Source organism: Phyllostomus hastatus, unplaced genomic scaffold (genome assembly GCF_019186645.2).
Source record: "Phyllostomus hastatus isolate PE091 unplaced genomic scaffold, TTU_PhHast_1.1 phas_scaffold_46, whole genome shotgun sequence".
Lineage (NCBI taxonomy): Eukaryota > Metazoa > Chordata > Mammalia > Chiroptera > Phyllostomidae > Phyllostomus > Phyllostomus hastatus.
In genome coordinates, this window is record NW_025334032.1 from 43,767,936 (window position 1) to 43,792,518 (window position 24,583).

A 24,583-nucleotide genomic window follows, 5' to 3' on the forward strand; every position below is an offset into this window, starting at 1 on the left:
TAATGGAGATCATTTTCACCTACAAAATTCAACCCATTCATAATGTCACTCAGAAGAGGGAAGTTTCTATGGAGGGTCCAAAATGTTTCGTTGATAGTTGGGAAGGTGGATCCACGGGACTGTGGTCCTTGTTCTTTGATTTAGAGACATGGGTGGGCACTGATATGAATGGATATTTTCTCATGATGAACAGACATTACAGTTGCCTATGGATTTTTCCTAGCTGCATCAGCAAGATAAAATGAGACAATGCTTCAGTGTACCAACAACAAGGAAAATGTGTGACTACCCCCAAAACAAAATAGTCTCTCCATTATTTGAGGTCACTGACCAGAGAAAAGGAGAGTCCAGAAGCTGTTTGGTAAAGGTGGTCATGCACAGTGACCAGTGAAATATATGGGGTCCCTTTGGACCCCAAAAGATAGATTACTGCAATGTCCAATAAAAACAAATTGATCTCTCTCAATCTCTCTCTCTCTCTCCCTCTCTCTCTCTCCCCCCACCAAGTGCTTGAATCTACTATTTATAATAAACCACTACCAATTTTAAGAAAATTCTGGCAAGAAATAATATGTTTTTCTGAGCACAGGTTTTTTACACCCTTGGTTACATTTATTCCAAGGTATTTTATTCTCTTTTTGAAGCCTTTGTGATTGTTTTCTCAATTTCCCTTTCTCATAGTTCTTTATCCGTGTTTCATAATGCAACTGAGTTCTGCATATTTATTTTGTATCCTGCTATTTACTGAATTCCTGTGTCAGTTCTAATTGTTTTGGGGTGGAACCTTTAGGATTTTCTATATACAGTATCAGGTCATCTTCAAATAATGCCAGTTTTCCTCCTTTTCCAAACTGGTTGTCTTTTATCACTTTCTTCATGTGTGGTTGCTGTAGTGAGCACTTCCAGTACTGTACTGAATAAGAGAGGTAAAAGTGGACATCCTGTGTGTCCCCATTCTTAAGGGGAATGCTTGTAGTTTTGGCCCATAGAGTATGACATGGGCTGTGGGTTTGTCATTACGGCCTTTATTATACTGAGGTGTGTTCCCACTATTTCCACTTGGCTGAGAGTTTTTTATCAGAAATGGTTGCTGGATTTTATCAAATGCTTTTCTGCATCTATTGATATGATCATGTGGTTTTATTCTTCATTTGGTTTATGTGTTGTGCCAAGTTTATTGATTTGTGGATATTATATCAACCTTGCATCTCTGGAATAAATCCCACTTGATCATGCTGTATAATCTTTTTAATGTATTGCTGGGTACAGTTTGCAAATATTTTGTTCTGGATTTGTGCATCTATGTTCATCAGGGATATTGGCCTATAATTTTCTTTCTTTGAAGTGTATCTATCTAGTTTCAGAATTATGATAATGCAGGCCTCATGAAATGAGCTTGGGAGTCTTCCTTTCCCTTGGATCATTGGAATTGTTTGAGAAGGATAGGTGTTAGTTCTTCTCTGAATATTTAGTAAAACTCACCCATGAAGCATTCTGGCCCAGAGCTTTTGACTGCTGTGAGTTGTTTTTTTTTAATTACTGCTTCAGTTTCACTAGCTGTACTCTGTCTTTTCAGATTCTCTGATTCTTCCTGGTGTAGGTTTGGAAGATGGTGTGTTTTTAGGGATGTACTCATTTCATCCAGATTGCCCAGTTTGTTGTTGGCATGTGGTTGTTGGTATTTTCTTACAATCCTTTGTATTTCTTTGGTGTCCGTGGTTACTGCTCCTCTTTCACTTATAACTTTTTAAAAACACTTTCTTACTTATATTTAGAGAGATGGAAAGAGGGGAAGAAACGGAGGAAAGAAACATCCATGTGCAAGAGATACACTGATCGGTGGCCTCTCACAAGACCCTTTTCAGGGGCCTCGCCCTCAACACAGGCATGTGCCCTGACCAGTAATCACACCGGTGACCTCTCATTTCACAGGCTGGTGTCAGTTCACTGAGCCACACAGGTCAGTGCTCTTTCCCTTCTGACTGAATGTATTTGGGTCCTCTCTTCTTTTTCCTTGATGAGCCTGGTTAAAGTTTTGTCAATCTTGTCCATCTTTAAGACACCGAAAAATGAAAGCAGACAAGATGCAAATAAGTGGAAGCAGATACCATGCTCATAGAGAGGAAGAATTAACATTATTAAAGGTCCATGCCAACCAACCAGAGCAATCTCCACATTCAGTGCAATTGTTATCAAGATACCAAGGGCATATTTCACAGAAGTAGAACAAGTAGTCCATTAATTTTTATGGAATCACAAAAGGCCCTGAAGAGCAGGAGCAGTCATGAGAGAGAAGAACAAAGTTGGAGGAATCATACTACCTGATGTCAAACTATACTGTAAGACCATAGTAATCAAAAAAGAATGGCCCTGGCATAAAAACGGACACACAGATCAATGGCACAGGATAGAGAGCCTTATTTTAGGCCCACATCTTTACAGTCAGTTAATATTTCACAAAAGATGCAAGAACATATGATGGGCTGAAGATAGCCTATTTCATAAGTCGTTTGGGGGAATTTGGACATATGTGTGCAAAAAAAATGAAACTAGACCACCTTCTGACACCACACACAAGAATAAATTCAAAGTGGCTTAAAGACTTATAAATGTTATACTCAAAACCACAAAAGTCCTAGAAGAAAACATGGGCAGTAAAATCTCAGGTATTTCTCATAGTAACATTTTTCTGGTTTATCTCCTCAAGCACGGTAAACAAAAGAAAAATAAACAAATGAGACTACCTCAAACTAGAATGTTTCCCACAGCAAAGGAAATCATAAATAAAATACAAAACAACCCAGTGTATGGGAGAACATATTTGCCAATAACACCTGATAAGGGGTTAATATCCAAAATGTATAAAGAATTTATAAAGCTCAACACACACACAAAACAATCCAATTAAACATAGGCAAAGGACCTGAATAGTCCGTTCTCAAAAGGACACACAGATAGCCAACATACATATGAAAAGATGCTCAACATCACTAATCATCAGAGAAATGCACATTAAATCCACAATGAGATGACACGTCACACCTGTCGGAATGGTTATTATCCTCAATAAGTCAACAAACAAGTGTGGGCAAGGATGTGGAGAAAAGGGAACCCTCGTGCCCTGTGGGTGGGAATGCAGACTGGTGCAACCACTTTGGAAAGCAGTATGGAGGTTCCTCAAAAAATTAAACGTGGGACTGCTTTAGGACCCAGCAATCCTACCTCAGGGAATCCATCAGAATAAACCCCAAGCACTAATTGGAAGGAATATATGCACCCTTATGTTCATTGCAGCATTATTTACAATCGCCATGATTTGGAAGCAGCCATGTGTCCATTAGGTGAGGAGTGGATAAAACAACTACAAGACATTTATATACGGAATAGTACTTGGCTGTAAAAAAGAAGAAAATTTTACCCTTGGCAACAGTGTGGATGGACCTGGAGAACATTATGCTAAGTGAGATTAGCCAGTCAGAGAAGGACAAATATGTTGGCTTCGCTCATAGGTGGAATCTAATGAACAAACTGAACTAACAAGCAAAATAGAGACAGACTCGTAGATGGAGAGCAGGAGGAGAGTTCTGGAGGATGGTTGTGGGTGGAGGGATCCAGCACAAAGGGAAAAGGACTCATGGTCATGGACAGTGGTATGGTGATTGTGGGGGCCCGTGTCTCTTTTATTATCAATCTCCTTGGGCCCCACTCCTCCACTTCCACATCCAGGACACAAAAGCACTAACACGTGGGAGACAGAGCTCAACAGACTTCAGTGGGAAAGACGCCACGCTCAGAAATTACCAAGAAAGTTTTCAAAACCACATAAAACTCCACCAAAGTATCGACGTAGATAAGAGAAATGGCCAAAAAAGGTGACAACCTCTTCAAAGGATTTGCAGCACATGGGACAAGAAACTAACTTCCTGAATTTATCAATTCTACAGGAACATCTTGGGGATGAACACACGTTGCCCCTGATGCCTGCGAGAAACAGAGTCAGGACTCCGCTGGGGCTCAGTGCTTACCTGTCAAGTTGGGAAAGACTCCAGCCACTACCCGGACCCCAGGGTCCCGGCCACCGGTGGCTGCAGAAAGTCAGGAGCAGGGGTGGCCTGGGAGGTGGGTGACATGGCTCAGCCGTGACCACAAGGACAGGCATCTGCACCTTCCCACTCCACCATCCACATGGAGTCACTCTTCTCTTCACAGTCAAAATACAATGAGCCACATCACCAAACCTTCCAAGCCTCCAAGCAAAAATGGGGGAAAACTATAAAATAATATCATAGCGCAAATGTGAAGCAGTAACACAAGTTCATTTTATTATTTAATATCGTGTCCTTCCTTGGGTTTTCGTATTATGCTCAGAACTCTGTTTAGTTGCCACTCTGAGGTACAAGAGACTGTCAGAGAGCAAGTTTTTTTTTTTTAACAAAGCACACTGCTGCCCTGATCCCAGGCAGGGAGTAAGGATGAAGAAACTGGGGATAATCACCAGGCCTTTTACACACCTTCCACTGCGCATGGACAGCAGGTAGGCGTGAATGTTGTGGTGAGTGACATGGAAATAACATCTGCAGAGGACAACAAATTCATGTCTGTTACAATGATAAGACATGGTCTTCAATCCCACAGTCTGCTTCGGGACAGTAACTGAAAAACGCTCAAATATATGCAAGATGATGTAGGTAAAAAAGATACTCATTATCACTATGCTTTTAACTGCAAACATTTAGAAAAACACAAAATGTAAAAATTTAATGAGCAATACAAAAATAGTTAAATGGTGACATAGAAAACACTAGGAGGGGATAACCCTGCAGAAACAGTGGGCCCGTTCTGCACGTCTGGTATGATTGTGTTTGAGTCAGAGCCCCAGCTGGGGGAGCAAACACCGCACAGGGGGACCGGGTGGTCCCTGCAGAAAGGAAGGGGGCAGTGACAGGAAGGACACTGGTGTTTCTACTCTTCTCTCTTCTATATTTAGAATTTAATCTTTTGTACATGGTTTGTTTTTAAAGTAACAAATTTCGGAAGGGAGCTGCAGGAAAGTGGTCATGTTTGCTGTTTCCCCACAAGGACACAAGTCACTGCTGAGCAGGGCACACAGTGTGCACACGTCACACTGACATCCTGAAACAAACATGTCCTTCACTTTACTCTAACGAGATCCTTCCTTCTGTCCCACCTCACCTGAGCCCAAGTCACTGTCCCCTCCCCAATAGGAACCACCACCAAAGACCTGAAAAGCTCCCTCACAGTGTGGTGATACCCCTGAACATTCAGGGAGACCCCCAACTCTATTGGGAAGGTCTGGCCCCGGGTCGGGCCTCAGATGAGCAGGGCCCAGCAGCAGGAAGAAGGGGCCTTTGTCCCTTGATTCACTCTCCAAGAGCACGGCTCCTTGTCCCCCTTGACCATCAGAAGGTAAACACCTAGGCAGATGGGAAACACACCACTCCTAAGTCCTTATCACCACTATCAACTGAGTCAAGTGTGGACACTCAGCACAAACACACCAGCTCTGATGAAGGGGCAGGAGCAGGAGCATCAAAGGGGCTTTGAGGGTGACGGCCGCCTTGGTCCCAGGCCACCCAAAGGCACAGCCTCTCCCTCTCACTGGTTGAGAGTCTCCAAGACTCCTCCCATCCCACCTATAAGTACAGGCTGCCTGGACCCTCCTCACCACTTCATTCTTTCCTCCCACTCAACCTGGACCTCCAGGGACCCTCAGCCATGAGGACTCTCGCTCTCCTCACTGCCCTCCTCCTCTTGGCCTTCCAGGCCCAGGCTGAGACCCTGCAAGAGACCACTGACCAGGTTCCCTCCCAGGACCAGCCTGGGACCAAGGACCAGGACCAGCTTGGGGTCGAGGACCTGAACCTGCTTGCAGATGAGATCCAGGACCTACTTGAGGCTGAGGACATGGTCAACCCTGTCACGGGAGAGGAACGTCTCACTTGAGAGGCTTCTGGTGAGACACCCGCCATAAGCTGTTGGGGTTGGTAGCCCATTTGAGGGACTTTTAGAGGAGTCATGGGGTCTGGGCTCAAAACAGAGTGTGTGGTTGAGGTGGGGTGAGGAGTAGGTGTGCTGAGTCGGAGAGGAGGGTTGTTAGGACCCTGGGTGCAAGCATGTGCATCACACCCTAGGATCAGAGAGCGGTCACGATGCTGCTTGACCACACAGGGCCAGCAGGGCTTCTGGTAATGTATGACAGGCTCGAGAGTCCCTTCACCTGAACCAGGCAGGGACTGTCGACAGTGAGTCGGCATGTGTCCTTTCAGACGACCTCCATGAGGCCGGTCTCTCCTCTCCTCCCTGGCCCCTCCCCGCCAGAGCCTGACCCTCATCTTCCCTCTGCAGGACGTCTTATAGAAAAGTTGTGCAAATGTCAACACGCCCACTGCAATTTAATACAGTCTGTCTTGAGGGCTTCAGGCTTGGAATCCAAGATTTGTGGTCGCTGAGCTTTGTGGACCAAGACCCAGAGCACAGAAAGATTCCACTGAAGACCTGGACAAGGGTTGAGTCTTCACGCTTGGCCCTTTTCTTCTCTTTCTCTCCATAATAAACTTCAGGCATTAAATTCACTGTTTAAGACTTGTTTTTTCATAAACCTTATTTGAGTGGTTCGCTTGTATAGAGAATTCTGTCCTGAATGGTCTACACTAAGGTGACCGGCCTCTGTGTCTCAGGGATGCAACAGGGGAGCATCTCATGGCAACAACCAGCAAAAATGAACATCATTTTTTTCAAGATGTTGTTAACCTACAAAATTCAATCCATTCACAATGAAACTCAAAATAAAAAAAATGTTGATGTAGCGTCCAAATGTCTTGGTGACTCCAGGAATGGTGGATCCAGTGGACAATGTTACTTGTTCTTCAATTTTAAGTGGAAGGCCATTGATCAGTATGGATAATTTCTCATGATAGGCAGGGGTTTTAGTGACCTATAGATTTTGCCTAATCGTATGAACAACAAAGAGTGAACTAATGCTTCACTGTGCCACCATTAAGAAAAATACCAAAAACAGAACACACTGACCAGCATCAATGGTCTGAGATAACAACCAGAGAAGAGGGGAGTCCAGAAGCTGGTCATTTTAGGTGGTCATGCACAGTGACCAGTGAAATAAATGGTCCCCCTTTGGACACACCAGTGGCTAGTGAAAGATTTAATATCAACTCTCTCTCGCCTTAAAGAGATTCGAGTCTACAAGTTAAAGTAAACCCATAGTAATTTTAACAATATTCTGAAAGAAATATGTATTTAATAATGCCCATGACAGGTCCTTCATCCTGGGCTGAAAGGCGGGCTGCTGTGTACCAGCTGAGATGCACAGGGGCCTGGTTTCCAGAACACAGGCATCTCTCTCTCCTCCCCCTCCCACGTCCACAAGGGCCGCCAGCATCCGCATAGTCATGACCCGTGTTCTACCCTGAAACTGTGCTGTACTCATGGCACCTTTAAATTTACCTTTGCCCTGTGGCCACCTCTATTTTAAGAGCTTTTTACCCTGAGAAGACTGAAGATGCAAAACAGTTTCATTTTACTCCTTTATGATCAATCTCCCTGGGCCCCACTCCAGTCCACATCCAGGACACCAAACCTCTAGCACATGGAAGACAGAGCTTTACAAACTTCAGTGGGAAAGACACAACACTCAGAAATTACAAGAAAAAGAGTTGTAAAGACTACATAAAACCCCAAAGTCTCTGTGTAGGCAAGAGAAAAAGCCAAAAAAGACAAAACTCTACAAATAATTGACACTACATGGCACAAAAAGCCAACGTCTTAAATTGATAAATGAATCCATATAACCTATAGAACTAAATCAGCCAGGACAATGGTGTTCCTGACATGGGAGAAACAGAGCCAGGACTCCACAGGGGTTGCAGTTCTTACCTGTCAGCTTGGGAAAGATCTATAACCTCACAGACCAAGGCTCAGACTGCTTCCAGCCACCACCAGAATCCCAGGGACTCAGCCACCAGAGGCTGTAGAAAGTCAGGAGTGCATTTTTCCCACATCACAACCATCTAAATGCATGCAGCCCAGAAGGTGGGTGACTTGCCTCAGCCTTGACCTCAAGGGCCAGCATCTCCCACCTTCCTGCTCCACCATCCACATTGAGTCATGCTACTCATTACACTCAAAATACAGCAGTACATTCCAACTGATCCTGTCTTCCAAGCAGAAATGGGAAGAAAAATACAAAACAACAGCATGGTGAAATGAGACCCAATAGCAATAATTGATTCAATTATCTAAGTACATTGTCTTTTCCAAGGTTACATTGCATTATTATGCCATTTGTTGGCCATTCTCAGCTGCAAGAAGAATCAAATGTATTTTTTAACAAAGCAGAATGCTGCCCTTAGTAGTGGAAGGAAGACAGAATGATGAAATCGGGGGATAATCACAGGACTTATAAATGCCTTCAATATGCATGGGACACAGTTCGGCTCATATATTTTAGTGGGTGACAATGAATATATGTTAAATGTATATGATGTGGGTTTTGTCCCTATAGTCTATGCCTAGAAATTTACCTAAAAGACACTCATATATAAGCAAGATAATGTAGGGAAAAAGAGACTCTCTGCCATTATGCTTCTAACTGCAAATCTTTAGGAAAAACCTAGTTGTAAAATTTAATGAGCAAAAACAAATAGTTGAAGGAAGACACATAAAGCACTGGGATAGCATCACTATTATGATGCTATCAAAACAGTGAAGCCTATTTAAAAAATTAAAATTAAAAAAAATTTAAAAAACAACAGTGAATCCATTCTGTGCAAGTCAGTATAATAGTGTTCAAGTCAGAGCCTGGGCTGAGTAGGGCAAACAGAACGCGGGGACTGTGGTAGGTCCCCCAGAAAGTATGGGGGGCTGGCAAGGGGAGCATGTTGTTATTTTTCATTCATCACAGAGCTACCCTTTGTATTTTCTCCTTTGGACATGAATTAACTTCTTTATTTTAAAGAAGACAAATTACAGAAGGCAGCAGCAAGAACTTGGCTTGCTACCACCAAACCAGTATTGCAAGAAATGTTAAAGGGCCAGCTTGAAGGGGAAGAAAAAGGAAGAGGAGGAGAAGGAAAGGAAGGAACAGAGGAACATACTTAAAAGAATAAAGTTGTCATAAATACATATCTATAAATAACCACTTTAAATGTAAAAGGCTTAATGCTCCCATCAAAAGACATAGGTGGCTGAATGGCTCAGAAAACAAACCGTATGCATGCTGTCTGTGGCAGACCTACCTCAGATCAAAAGACACACACAGACTGAAAGTAAAGGGATGGAGAAAGATATTTCATGCAAATAGAAATAAAGAGAGAAGCTGGAAACACAATGCTTAGAGCTGACCAAATAGACTTTAAAACAAAGGCTACATATAGTGAGAGACAAAGAAGGACACTACACAATGATAAAAGGGGAAATCTGAAAAGAGGATATAACCCTTGTAAACATTTATGCACCCTACACAGGAGCACCTAAACATTTAAAGCAAATCTCGATGTATATAGATGGAGAGACTGACAGAAATACAGTCTTCGTAGGGGATTTTTAACATTCCATCCACATCAATGGATGAACCTTCCAGATAGAAAATCAACTAGGGAAAGACAGCCTTACATAAGCCAATGGATCACATGGTAACTTGACCGCATTTCACCCCAAAGCAGCAGAATACACATTCTTCTCAAGGGCACGTGGAACATTTTCTGGGATTAAACCACATGCTAGGCTACAAAACTAGACTTAATAAACTGAAGAAGATTGAAATCGTATTGAGCATCTTCTCTGGCCATAATGATATCAAAACAGAAATCAACCACAGGAAAAAAATTTAAGGCAGGAGGCTAAATAACATGTTACTAAAACATGAATAAGTTAACAGTGAGATCAAGAAAGAAATCAAAAGACACCTGGAAACAAATGAAAATAAGGACACAACAATCCAAAATCTGCGGGACACTGCAAAAGCAGTCCTAAGAGGGAAATGCATAGAATTACAGGCCTGTCTCAAGAAACAAGAAATCACTCAAACAATCTAACTTCACACTTAAAGGAACCATGGAAAAAACAACAAAGCTGAAAGTCAATACAGGGAGGAAAATAATAAATATCAGAGCAGAAATAAATGAGAGTCTAAAAAAATAAAAAAGATTAATGAAACAAAAAGCTGGTTCTTTGAAAACATAAAAAAAATGATTGATAAACCTTCAGCCAGACTCATCAACAACAAAGAGAGAGGACCCAAAGAAGTAAAATCAGAAATTGAGCAGGAAAAGTAACAAAAATACCAAAAAATATAAAGGATTGTAAGAAAATATTATGAACAAGTATATGCCAATAAATTGGACAGTCTGGAAAAAATGGATAAAGTCCTAGGAACATACAACCTTTCAAAACTAAAGCAGGAGGAATCAGAGAATCTGAATAGAAAGATTACAGCTAGTGAAACTAAAACAGTAATCCAAACTCCCACCAGAAAGTTCTAGACCAGATGGCCCCAAGGGAGATTTTACAGAATTTTCAGAGAAGAACTAACACCAATCTTTCTTAACCTATCCCAAAAAATTCAAGAGGAGGGAACTCTCCCAAGCTCATTTTACGAAGCCAACATTATCCCAATTCTGAAACCAGGTAGAGACACGGCACAATTATCAGTCAATATCCCTCATGAGCATAGATGCTAATATCCTCAACAAAATGTTAGGAAACCAGGTCCAGCGATACATTAAAAAGATCATATATTGTTATCAAGCGGGATTTATTTCAAGGATGCAAGATTGGTACAATACCTGCAAGTCAATAAGTGTGATACACCACATAAAGAAAATGAAGGATTAAAACCACATGATCATATCAATAGACTCAGAAAAAGCATTTGATAAAGCCAGCACCCATTTATTGGAAAAATTTGCAGCCAAGTGGAAATAGAGAGAACAAACCTCAATATAATAAAGGCCACATGACAAACCCACCCCCAACATCATACTCAATGGGCAAAAACTGAAAGTGTTTCCCTTAAGCTAGGAACAAGACAGGGGTGTCTGCTTTCACCCCTCTTACTCAATATAGTACTGGAAGTCTTAGCCACAGTGATAAGGCAGAAAAGGAAATGAAAGGCATACAAATTGGAAAGGAAGAAGTAAAGCTCTCATTATTTGCAGATGACATGATACTGTATATATAGAACCCTAAAGATTTCACATAAAAATATAGGAACTGATAAATGAACTAAGTAGCAAGATACAAAATAAATATTCAGAAATCAGTTGCATTTCTATATACCAATAATGAACTATCAGAAGAGAAACTAAGAAAACAATCCCATTCACAATTGCTTCAGAAAGAATAAAAGATCTACAAAGAAATATAGCACAGAATGTAAAAGACCTGTCTGCAGAAAATTATAAGACACTGAAGAAAGAAATGGAAGAACAAAAAATTAATGGGAGTATATACCGTGTTCTGGATAGGAAGGACTAACATTATTAAAATATCCACACAACCCAAAGCAATACATACATTCAACACAATTCCCATCAATATACCAATGGCTTATTTCACTGAACTAGAACAAATATTTCAAAAAATTATGGAACCACAAAAACAACCCAAATAGCAAGAGCCATCCTGAGAAAGAAGAATAAAATGGGAGGAATAACACCACCTGGTATCAGACTATACTACAAGGCCGTAGTAATCAAAACTGCCTGGTACTGGCAAAAGACATAGACATCAACAGAACAGAATAGAGACCTCAGAAATAAGCCCATGTCCTAATGGTCAAATAATAATTGACCAAAAAGGCAGAAAACATAAAACATGGTAAATATAGTTTATTCAATAATGGTGCTGGGAAAGTTCAACAGACACGTGCAAAAAATGACATGACTCAACCTTCTTACACCATGTGTGAGATTAAAGACTTAAATCGTAGACTCCAAACAATAAAAATCCCACAAGAAAACATAAGCAGTAAAATCTCAAACATTTCTCATAGTAATATTTTTTATGTAACTCTTCAAGCAAGGGAATCAAAAGAAAAAAATAAACAAATGGGACTACATCAAACTAAAAGGTTTTTGCACGGCAAGTAGTCAGTCAACAGAACGGAAAGAGGACACACTGCGTGGGAGACCTTATGTGCCAATCCTACATCTGATAAGGGGTTAAGGTCCCAAATTTATAAAGAACTTACAAAGCTCAACACACACACACACACACACACACACACACACACACACACACACAATCCTATTTAAAAATGGACAAAGGACCTGAATAGACACTTCTCCAGAGAGGACATACAGATGGCCAACACACACAGGAAAAGATGCTCAGCGTCCCTGGAATCGTCAGAGAAAGGCAAATTAAAGCCCCACGGAGATATCATCCCACACCTGTCAGAATAGCTATCATCAATAAATCCACAAACAAGGGCTGGCGAGGATGTGAAGAAAAGGGAACTCTCGGGCACTGTTGGTGGGGACGCAGATTGGTGCAGCCGCTACGGAAAACAGTACAGATGCCCTGGCTGGCGTGGCTCAGTTACCTGGGTGCCATCCCGCAAACTAAAATGTCAACAGTTTGATTCCCGGTCAGGCCACGCACCTGGGTTGCAGAGTCTATGCTCTGCACACGCCAGAGCCCCGTCGGAAGGCAGAAGGCACTCAGTTGACGTGCCTCCTTCACACCCATCTCTCTCTCCCTCTCCTTCTCCCCCCTTCCCCGCTCTCTAAAATAAAATGAAAAGTTAAAACAAAGTGAGAAGACAACAGTATGGAGTGTTCTCAAAAATTAGAAATGAAGCTGCCTTCTGACCCAGTGATTCCCTTCTGGGAATATAACCAAAGAAACCCAAAACACTAATCTGAAAACATGTAACACCCATATGTTCACTGCAGCGGTATTTACAATCACCAATATTTGGAAACCGCACAAGTGCCCCTCAGTAGAGGAGTGGAGAAAAAGGCTGTGGTACAATATTGTACACAGTGAAACACTGCTTGGCCATAAAAAAAAGGGAACCTCGCCATTTGCGACAGCATGGACACACCGAGAAGACACTATCCTGAGTGAAATAAGCTGGTCAGAGAAAGACAGGTACCACGTGGTTTCACTCACATGTGCAATCTAATGAACAAACTGAACTGACCAGCAAAATAGAGACAGACTCACAGATGGAGAGCAGGCTGACAGCTACGGGCAGGGCAGTCTAGTGAGGAGAAGGATCAAGGGAAGAGGGAAAAGGACTCAAGGACATGGACAACAGTGAGGTGACTGCACAGAGCAGGCGGGTAGAAGAGGGCTAAATAGCCATGAAAAAGAAATAGAATAACAAAACATGAATAAATAAAATATATAGTCATTTATGAGCAAGATGATATATCCAAATTATACTTATTGTGCTATGCTTGTAACTGCAAATGTTTCAAAATGACCAAACTGGAAGAATTTAACCTTGTATTATCAATGAAAATCCTTGTTGAAGGACGACCTATAAAGACAGTCATCAGTACGACAGTCATCGTACTGAGACAGCATGATGCTATGAAACAGTGAGGCCATTCTGTACATGCCAGTGTGATCGTGTTCGAGATGAAGCCCAGGCTGAGTGAGGAAACACAGCACATGGGGGGGGGGGGCCGGACCTGGTGGTTTCTGCAGAAAAAATGGGGGTCTGGGACAATGGGAGACTGGGGTTTCCACTCTTCTGTCTGCTACATTTTGAGTTTTTCCTTTGTGCATGACTAAACTGTTTTTATTTTAAACAGTGACCAAGTTCAGAAGGGGCTGCAGGCACATGGTTGTGTTTGCTATTTCCCGACAAAGACACAACAAGTGACAGCTGAGTGGGGTACGCAATGTGCCCACATCCCACTGACATCCTGAAATAAACCTGTCCTTGGCTTTACTCTGACTAGATCCTTCTCTCTGTCCTACCTCACCTGAGCCCAAGTCACTGTCCCCTCCCCCATAGGAACCACCACCCAGGACCTGAAGGTCTCCTGCACAAGGCACTGATGTCCCTGAACATACAGGGAGACCCCCCACCCCTTTGGGAAGGTGTGTGCCCAGGGTCACGTCTCCAGGGAGCAGGGCCCAGCAGCAGGAAGACGGGGCCTTTGTCCCCTGACTCACTCACCAAGAGCACGGTTCCTTGTCTTCTGTGACCATCACAAGGTAAACACCCAGGCAGCTGGGAAACAGACACCACACGAGGGTCCTTATCACCACTATCAACTTGAATCAAGTGTGGATACTCAGCTCATGCACACGTGTGCTCTGATGAAGGGGCAGGAGCAGGAGCATCAAAGGGGCTTTGAGGGCCATGGCTGCCTTGGCCCCAGGCCACCCAAAGGCACAGCCTCTCCCTCTCCCTGCCTGGGAGTCTCCAAGACTCCTCCCATCCCACCTATAAGTACAGGCTGCCTGGGCCCTCCCCACCACTCCGTTCTTTCCTCCCACCCAACCTGGACCTCTATTCACCACCAGCCATGAGGAGCCTCACTCTCCTTGCTGCCCTTCTCCTCTTGGTTTTCCAGGTCCGGGCTCAGACCCTGCAAGAGACAGCTGACCAGGTTCCTGCCCAGGACCAGCCTGGGGAGGAGGACCAGGACCTGCTTGGAGATGAGGACCAGGATGTGGCCGTCTCCTTCACAGGAGAGGAACGCTTCTCTCGACAACTTACAGGTGAGACAACCACCCACATTCTATTGGAGTCTCCACACATTAGAGGGGTTTTTTGGAGGCTGCATGGGGTCTCCGCTCAAAAATGGAGTATGTGGGTGAGGAGGGTGAGAAGAACGTACCACCAAACAGGGAAGATGTTTGGGACAAGGCACAGGATATAAGCACGAGTTTGATCACTAGGATCAGGGGACATCATCATCCTGCATGAGCACTCAGACCCAGTAAGAGTTCTTGGGATTCACGACAAACACTGAATCCTTTCACCCCACCCGGGCAGGGACTATCTGTGTTACGTAGACTTGTTGCCTCTCAGCAGGTCTCCATGAGGCTGGCTGAGCCTCTCCTCCCAGTCTGCGTGCCCCCTCAGCCTGCCCCCTCTCTTCCCTCTGCAGGACTTGGTACACGTCAGAAAACAGAAATGATCAATCCAAACATCTTCACAAAGATTATAGCAAGTATTGGAACAACTATCCTACTGAGGAAATGCCACTGCCGACAACAAGACCAGTGCCCACACACCAAGGTCAACAAAGTGCTGCGGCATGTCTCCTGGGCTTGTAGACCCTTTGGCCGTGGGTACGAGCTTTGCTGTAAATGAGCTTTGTGGACTGAGATCCCAAAGCACCGCGGGGTTCCAATGAAGACCTAGACAAGCAATAATCTTTGTACCTGTACCTCTTCTTCTTTTAGCTCCAAAATAAACCCAAGCATTAAACTCACTCTTTGGGTTTGTTTGCTTGTTTGTTTGTTTTTGTTGTTTCTCATGAGGGCTATTTGTGCGGTTGAGTTGTACAGGGAACTCTGTCCCAAATGGTCTACATTAAGGTGAGCAGCCTTTGCATCCCACATTTGACCATCACAGGGCAACAACAAGCAAGCAAAAACGAACATAATTCTTAAATAAGATGATTTTCACCTGCAAAATCTAACCCATTTATAATGAAACTAGAAAGAGAGAGGTTTCCATGGCATGTCGAAATGTTTTCTTGCTGCCAGAAAAAGTGGATCTGATGGACTATAATACTTGTTCTTCAAATTTAAGACATGGGTGGGCATCCACATGTATTGATAGTTTCTCATGATAAGCAGGGGTTTCACTAGATATGTACTTCTCCTAGCTTGAACAGCAAGATAGGGTGAACTGACGCTTCACTGTGCCACCAACAGAGAAAAGGAAGAACTACTCCCAATGAATACACTGACCAGCACCAGTGGTCTCAAATCATGAGCAGAGAAAAGGGGAGGTGAGAAGCCAGTCAGTATAGGTTCACGCCCAATGACCCGTGCAGTGGATGCTCCCCCTTTAAACCCCTTAAAGGTACATTAAAGCCATGTCCAATGAAAGGTTTGGTCTCAAGTTTCTCTCTCTTTAAAGAAATGGAGCCTACTAGTTATAACAAACCTGTACTGATTTTAAGAATATTCTACTAAGAAATATTCTATGCAGCAGAAAGAAGGAAGGAGCTCCTACCCTTCACAGCAGCATGGATGGAGCTGGACAGCATTATGCTAAGCGAATAAGCCAGGTGGTAGAAGACAGATACCATATGATCTCACCTATGAGTGCAACCTAATCAACAAAACAAACAAGCGAGCAACATATAACCAGAGGCACTGAAATAAAGAACGAATTCACAGTAACCACAGGGTGGGGGGAGAGGGATAATGGGAGGAAATAGAGGAAGGGCCATCCACGAACATGTATAGAGGACACATGGACAAAGCCAAAGGGGGTAGGTTCCAGGGTGGGAGGCAGGGGTGGGTGGGGCAGGGAGATGTGGTCATGTGAAAATGGAGACAACTGTACTTCAACAACAATAGAAAAATAAATTTAAAAAAAGAGATAGGCTTTTAATAATGCCCATGACAGGTCCTAGATAGAAGCTAATATCCTCAACAAAATGTTAGGCAACCAGATCCAGCGATACATTAAAAAGATCATACATTGTGATCAAGCGGGATTTATTTCAAGGATGCAAGATTGGTACAATACCTGCAAGTCAATAAGTGTGATACACCACATAAAGAAAATGAAGCATTAAAACCACATGATCATATCAATAGACTCAGAAAAAGCATTTGATAAAACCAGCAACCATTTATTGGAAAAATTTGCAGCCAAGTGGAAATAGAGAGAACAAACCTCAATATAATAAAGGCCATGACAAACCCACCCCCAACATCATACTCAATGGGCAAAAACTAAAAGTGTTTCCCTTAAGTTAGGAACAAGACAGGGGTGTCTGCTTTCACCACTCTTACTCGATATAGTACTGGAAGTCTTAGCCACAGTGATAAGACAGAAGAGGAAATGAAAGGCACACAAATTGGAAAGGAAGAAGTAAAGCTCTCATTATTTGCAGATGACATGATACTGTATATATAGAACCCTAAAGATTTCACATAAAAATATAGGAACTGATAAATGAACTTAGAAAAGTAGCAAGATACAAAATAAATATTCAGAAATCAGTTGCATTTCTATATACCAATAATGAACTATCAGAAGAGAAACTAAGAAAACAATCCCATTCACAATCGCTTCAGAAAGAATAAAAGATCTACGAAGAAATATAGCACAGAATGTAAAACACTTGTCTGCAGAAAATTATAAGACACTGAAGAAAGAAATGGAAGAACAAAAAATTAGTGGGTGTGTATACCGTGTTCATGGATAGGAAGGACTAACATTATTAAAATGTCCACACAACCCAAAGCAATACATACATTCAATGCAATTCCCATCAATATACCAATGGCTTATTTCACTGACCTAGAACAAATATTTCAAAAACTTATGGAACCACAAAAACAACCCAAATAGCAAGAGCCATCCTGAGAAAGAATAAAATGGGAGGAATAACACCACGTGGAATCAGACTATACTACAAGGCCGTAGTAATCAAAACTGCCTGGTACTGGCTAAAGACATAGACATCAACAGAACAGAATAGAGACCTCAGAAATAAACCCATATCCTAATGGTCAAATAATAATTGACAAAAAAGGCAGAAAATATAAAACATGGTAAATATAGTTTACTCAATAATGGTGCTGGGAAAGTTCAACAGACACGTGCAAAAAATGACATGACTCAACCTTCTTACACCATATGTGAGATTAAAGACTTAAATCTTAGACTCCAAACAATAAAAATCCCACAAGAAAACATAAGCAGTAAAATCTCAAACATTTCTCATAGTAATATTTTTATGTAACTCTTCAAGCAAGGGAATCAAAAGAAAAAAATAAACAAATGGGACTACATCAAACTAAAAGTTTTTGCACGGCAAGTAGTCAGTCAACAGAATGGAAAGAGGACCACTGCATGGGAGACCTTATGTGCCAATCCTACATCTGATAAGGGGTTAAGGTCCAAAATTTATAAAGAACTTACAAAGCTCAACACACACACACACACACACACACACACACACACACACAGATACACAATCCTATTTAAAAATGGACAAAGGACCTGAATAGACACTTCTCCAGAGAGGACATACAGATGGCCAACACACACAGGAAAAGATGCTCAGCGTCCCTGGAATCGTCAGAGAAAGGCAAATTAAAGCCCCACGGAGATATCATCCCACACCTGTCAGAATAGCTATCATCAATAAATCCACAAACAAGGGCTGGCGAGGATGTGAAGAAAAGGGAACTCTCGGGCACTGTTGGTGGGGACGCAGATTGGTGCAGCCACTACGGAAAACAGTACAGATGCCCTGGCTGGCGTGGCTCAGTTAGCTGGGTGCCATCCCGCAAACTAAAATGTCAACAGTTTGATTCCCGGTCAGGCCACGCACCTGGGTTGCAGAGTCTATGCTCTGCACACGCCAGAGCCCCGTCGGAAGGCAGAAGGCACTCAGTTGACGTGCCTCCTTCACACCCATCTCTCTCTCCCTCTCCTCCTCCCTCCTTCCCCGCTCTCTAAAATAAAATGAAAAGTTAAAACAAAGTGAGAAGACAACAGTATGGAGTGTTCTCAAAAATTAGAAATGAAGCTGCCTTCTGACCCAGTGATTCCCTTCTGGGAATATAACCAAAGAAACCCAAAACACTAATCCGAAAACATGTAACACCCATATGTTCACTGCAGCGTTATTTACAATCACCAATATTTGGGAACCGCACAAGTGCCCCTCAGTAGAGGAGTGGAGAAAAAGGCTGTGGTACAATATTGTACACAGTGAAACACTGCTTGGCCATAAAAAAAAGGGAACCTCGCCATTTGCGACAGCATGGACACACCGAGAAGACACTATCCTGAGTGAAATAAGCTGGTCAGAGAAAGACAGGTACCACGTGGTTTCACTCACATGTGCAATCTAATGAACAAACTGAACTGACCAGCAAAATAGAGACAGACTCACAGATGGAGAGCAGGCTGACAGCTACGGGCAGGGCAGTCTAGTGAGGAGAAGGATCAAGGGAAGAGGGAAAAGGACTCAAGGACATGGACAACAGTGAGGTGACTGCACAGAGCAGGCGGGTAGAAGAGGGCTAAATAGCCATGAAAAAGAAATAGAATAACAAAACATGAATAAATAAAATATATAGTCATTTATGAGCAAGATGATATATCCAAATTATACTTATTGTGCTATGCTTGTAACTGCAAATGTTTCAAAATGACCAAACTGGAAGAATTTAACCTTGTATTATCAATGAAAATCCTTGTTGAAGGACGACCTATAAAGACAGTCATCAGTACGACAGTCATCGTACTGAGACAGCACGATGCTATGAAACAGTGAGGCCGCTCTGTACGTGCCGGTGTGATCGTGTTCGAGATGAAGCCTGGGCTGAGTGAGGAAACAGAGGGCATGGGTGGGGGGGTCTGGTGGTTCCTGCAGAAAAGATGGGGGGGCTAGGACAGCGGGAGACTGGGGTTTCCACTCTTCTGTCTGCTACATTTTGAGTTTTGTCTATTTTACATGACTAAACTTTTTTATGGTAAAAGGTGACCAATTTCCGAAGGGGCTGCAGGCACATGGTTGTGTTTGCTATTTCCCGACAAAGACACAAGTGACAGCTGAGTGGGGTACGCAATGTGCCCACATCCCACTGTCATCCTGAAACAAACCTGTCCTTGGCTTTACTCTGACTAGATCCTTCTCTCTGTCCTACCTCACCTGAGCCCAAGTCACTGTCCCCTCCCCCATAGGAACCACCACCCAGGACCTGAAGGTCTTCTGCACAAGGCACTGATGTCCCTGAACATACAGGGAGACCCCCCACCCCTTTGGGAAGGTGTGTGCCCAGGGTCACGTCTCAGGGGAACAGGGCCCAGCAGCAGGAAGACGGGGCCTTTGTCCCCTGACTCACTCACCAAGAGCACGGTTCCTTGTCTTCTGTGACCATCACAAGGTAAACACCCAGACAGCTGGGAAACAGAAACCACACGAGGGTCCTTATCACCACTATCAACTTGAAACAAGTGTGGACACTCAGCTCATGCACACACCTGCTCTGATGAAGGGGCAGGAGCAGGAGCATCAAAGGGGCTTTGAGGGTGATGGCCGCCTTGGCCCCAGGCCACCCAAAGGCACAGCCTCTCCCTCTCACTGCCCAGGACTCTCCAAGACTCCTCCCATCCCACCTATAAGTACAGGATGCTGGGCCCTCCTCACCACTCCATTCTTTCCTCCCACAGGACCCGGACTTCCAGGGACCCTCAGCCATGAGGACCCTCACTCTCCTCGCTGCCCTTCTACTCCTGGCCTTCCAGGCCCAGGCTGGGACCCTGCAAGAGACAGCTGACCAGGTTCCCGCCCAGGACCAACCTGGGGTCAAGGACCAGGACCTACTTGGGGATGAGGACCAGGATGTGGCCGTCTCCTTCACAAGAGAGGAACGCTCCCTTAAAAAATTTCTACGGAAACGCCCACTACGTGAGACACCCACCCACATCCTATTGGGGTCTGACCTATTAGAGGGGCTTTTTGGAGGCTGTGTGGAGTCTGGGCTCAAAAACGGAGTATGTGGGTGAGGAGGGTGAGAAGAACGTACCCCCAAATAGGGAAGATGTTTGGGACAAGGCACAGGATATAAGCACGAGTTTGATCACTAGGATCAGGGAACATCATCATCCTGCATGAGCACTCAGACCCAGTAAGAGTGCTTGGGATTCACGACAAACACTGAATCCTTTCACCCGACCCGGGCAGGGACTGTCTGTGTTAAGTAGACTTGTTGCCTCTCAGCAGGTCTCCAAGAGGCTGGCTGAGCCTCTCCTTCCAGTCTGCGTGCCCCTTCAGCCTGCCCCTTCTCCTCCCTCTGCAGCACCTGATTTGCGTAAGAAAATACAGAAGGTAAAAGAGGTATTAAAAGGGATCGTTGAAAAGACCCCCATAAGGATCCCTTTGGAGGGCTGCCGCTGCCGACCACAGGACCAGTGACCATACAGCAAGGTCAGCAAGGTGCTGGAGCGTGCTTCCAGGGCTTGTAGACCCTTTGGCCATGAGTACAAGCTTTGCTGTAAATGAGCTTGCTGGACCGAGACCCCAAAGCACCGAGGGATTCCAATGAAGACCCAGACAAGCAATAGTCTTTGTACCTCTACCTTTTCTTCTTCTAGCTCCGAAGTAAACCTAGGCATTAAACTCACTATTTGCATTTGTTTTGTTTTGTTTTTCCCAAGAGGGCTATTTGTGCGGTTGAGTTGTACAGGGAGTTCTGTCCCGAATGGTCTACACTAAGGTGAGCAGCCTTTGCATCCCACATTTGACCAACACAGGGCAACAACAAGCAAGCAAAAGCGAACATAATTCTTAAATAAGATGATTTCCACCTGCAAAATCTAACCCATTCCTAATGAAACTAAAAAGAGAGAGGTTTCTATGGAGTGTAGAAATGTTCTATTGCTCCAGGAAAGGTGGATCTGATGGAGTATAATACTTGTTCTTCAAATTTAAGACATGTGTGGGCATCCATATGTATTGATAGCTTCTCATGATAAGCAGGGGTTTCAGTTACATATGTATTTCTCCTACCTGGATCAGCAAGAGAGGGTGGCCTGATCCTTCACTGTGCCACTAACAGAGAAAAGGAAGAACTACTCCCAATGAATACACTGACCAGCACCGGTGGTCTCAAATCATGAGCAGAGAAAAGGGGAGGTGAGAAGCCAGTAGGTATAGGGTCATCATGCCCAACGACCTATGCAGTAGATGCTCCCGCTTAAAACCCCAAAAGGTAGATTATACCCATGCTCAATGAAAGACTTGATCTCAAGTTTCTCTCTCTTTAAAGAAATGGAGCCTACTAGTTATAATAAACCTGTACTGATTTTAAGAATATTCTACCAAGAAATATTCTATGCAGCAGAAAGAAGGAAGGAGCTCCTACCCTTCACAGCAGCATGGATGGATCTGGACAGCATTATGCTAAGTGAATTAAGCCAGGTGGTGAAAGACAAATACCATATGATCTCACCTATGAGTGCAACCTAATCAACAAAACAAACAAGCAAGCAACATATAACCAGAGGCACTGAAATAAAGAACGAACTCACAGTAACCCAGGGGAGGGAGGAGAGGGATAATGGAGGGAAATAGAGGAAGGGCCATCCACGAACATCTATAAAGGACACATGGACAAAGCCACAGGGGGTAGGTTCCAGGGTAGGAGGCAGGGATGGGTGGGGCAGGGACACGTGGTCATGTGAAAATGGTGACAACTGTACTTCAACAACAATAAAAAAATAAATTTAAAAAAAGAGATAGGCTTTTCATGATGCCAAGGACAGGTCCTCCATCCTGGGCTGAAAGGCAGGCTGCTGTGTACCAGCTGAGAGGCACGGGGGCCTGGTTTCCAGAACACAGGCATCTCTCTCCCCTCCCCCTCCCACATCCACGGGGGCCGCCCGCATCCATACAGCCATGACCCCGAGTTCTACCCTGAAACTGTGCTGTACTCTTGGCACCTTTGAATTTACCTTTGCCCTGTGGCCACCTCTGTTTTGAGAGCTTTTTACCCTGAGAAGACTGAAGATTCAGAACAGTTTTATTTTACTCCTTTATGATCAATCTCCCTGGGCCCCACTCCACTTCCACATCCAGGACACCAAAGCTCTAGCACATGGAAGACAGAGCGTTACAAACTTCAGTGGGAAAGACACAACACTGAGTAATTACAAGAAAAAAGTTTTAAAAATTACATAAAACTCCAAAGTCTCTGTGTAGACAAGAGACAAAAAGAGAAATTACAAACTCTAGAAATGATTTGCAGTACTTGGGAAAAGGAGCAACTTTTATGAATTTAAGTATAAATCTAAAACTCCACAGAAATGAATCAGCCAACTTTCTACTTCCCAAAGCAGATTCCAAAGGGAAAGGACAGTCGGAGAGAATAAATACAAGTACATGACAGCGATGAACACACGTTGCCCTGACACCTGAGAGAAACAGAGTCAGGACTCCACTGGGGCTCAGTGCTTACCTGTCAGGTTGGGAAAGACCCAAACCCTCCCAGTCCAGGGCTCAGACTGCTTCCAGCCACCACCCGGACCAGGGCCCCGGCCACCAGTGGCTGTACAAAGTCAAGAGTGTGTTCTCCCCCACATCACAGCATCTGAACGCAGGCAGCCCAGGAGGCGGGTGACATGGCTCAGCCTTGACCTCAAGGGCAGGCATCTCGCATCTTCCTCATCCACCGTCCACATCGAGTCACTGTTCTCTTCACAGTCACAGTACAGCCGCACATTTGAACTGCTCCCATCCTCCAGGCAAAAATGGGGAGGCAAATGTGAAACAATTATGTAGCACAAATGTGAGGGGGGGGCAGTCATTGATTTAACTGTCTAACTGTGGTGCCCTTCCCAGGCTTATCGGAACTCCATTCATTGGCCACTCTCAGCTGCAAGAGACTCTGGGACATCAAGTGTTATCACCACATAATGAATCCGTGCCAGGGTCATAAGCAGGAAGGAAGGATGACGGAATTGGGGATAATCATGGGATATTTTAACACCTTCCACTGTGCGTGAGACGCAGCAGGCTCACATATTGCAGTGAGTGATGTGAGAACAGCAACTGCAGAGAATAATAAATTAGGGTTCGTTAAATATACAAAACGCGGTCTTCGTCCCCACAATCTAATTCTAGAAATCTGTTTGAAACACACTCACAAGTAAGCAAGGTGATGTGGGTAAAACAATACTCAGTACATTTATGATTGTAACTGCACACATTAATAATAACCAAATTGTCACAGTTTAATGATGTTTTCTTGATGAGAACATAGTTAAATGATGACATAGAAAACACTGAGATGTAGAACACTGCAAAAACAGTGAGGCCGTTCTGCACGTGCTGGTGTGATCGTGTTCGAGATGAAGCCTGGGCTGAGTGAGCAAACACAGGACATGGCGGGGGGGCGGGGAGCTGGTGGGTCCTGCAGAAAAGATGGGGGGCTGGGACAGCGGGAGACTGGGGTTTCCACTCTTCTGTCTGCTACATTTTGAGTTTTGTCCTTTGTGCATGACTAAACTGTTTCTATTGTAAACGGTGACCAATTTCGGAAGGGGCTGCAGGAAGGTGGTCATGTTTGCTGCTTCCCCACAAGGACACAAGTGACTGCTGAACGGGGTACACAATGTGCACATGTCACACTGACGTCCTGAAACAAGACTGTCCTTCACTCTGGTTTGACCAGCTCCTTCCCTCGGTCCTACCTCGCCTGAGCCCAAGTCACTGTCCCCTCCCCCACAGGAGCCAGCACCCAGGATCTGCAAGTCTCCCTCACTGCGCACTGATGCCCCTGAACCTGCAAGTGGACATCCCCCCCACCACCACCGCCGCTGCATAGGACTGTGTGGGCCCCGGGTCGGGCCTCAGATGTTCAGGGCCCAGCA

The 24,583-nt window shown here is 44.1% G+C and overlaps 2 protein-coding genes across 2 annotated transcripts; both read left to right on the forward strand.

The window, feature by feature from the left end:
- The first annotated feature begins 14,495 nt into the window (after nucleotides 1-14,495).
- LOC123807710 (alpha-defensin 1-like) lies at nucleotides 14,496-15,440 on the forward strand. The gene is made up of 2 exons (XM_045821771.1): nucleotides 14,496-14,721; nucleotides 15,114-15,440. The coding sequence occupies exons 1-2, from the start codon at nucleotides 14,526-14,528 to the stop codon at nucleotides 15,317-15,319; spliced, it is 402 nt and encodes a 133-aa protein (XP_045677727.1). The 5' UTR covers nucleotides 14,496-14,525; the 3' UTR covers nucleotides 15,320-15,440.
- A 4,923-nt stretch (nucleotides 15,441-20,363) lies between these two features.
- On the forward strand, nucleotides 20,364-21,336 carry LOC123807671 (alpha-defensin 1-like). Its single transcript, XM_045821717.1, has 2 exons — nucleotides 20,364-20,621; nucleotides 21,013-21,336. The coding sequence occupies exons 1-2, from the start codon at nucleotides 20,411-20,413 to the stop codon at nucleotides 21,126-21,128; spliced, it is 327 nt and encodes a 108-aa protein (XP_045677673.1). The 5' UTR covers nucleotides 20,364-20,410; the 3' UTR covers nucleotides 21,129-21,336.
- The last annotated feature ends 3,247 nt before the right edge of the window (nucleotides 21,337-24,583 follow it).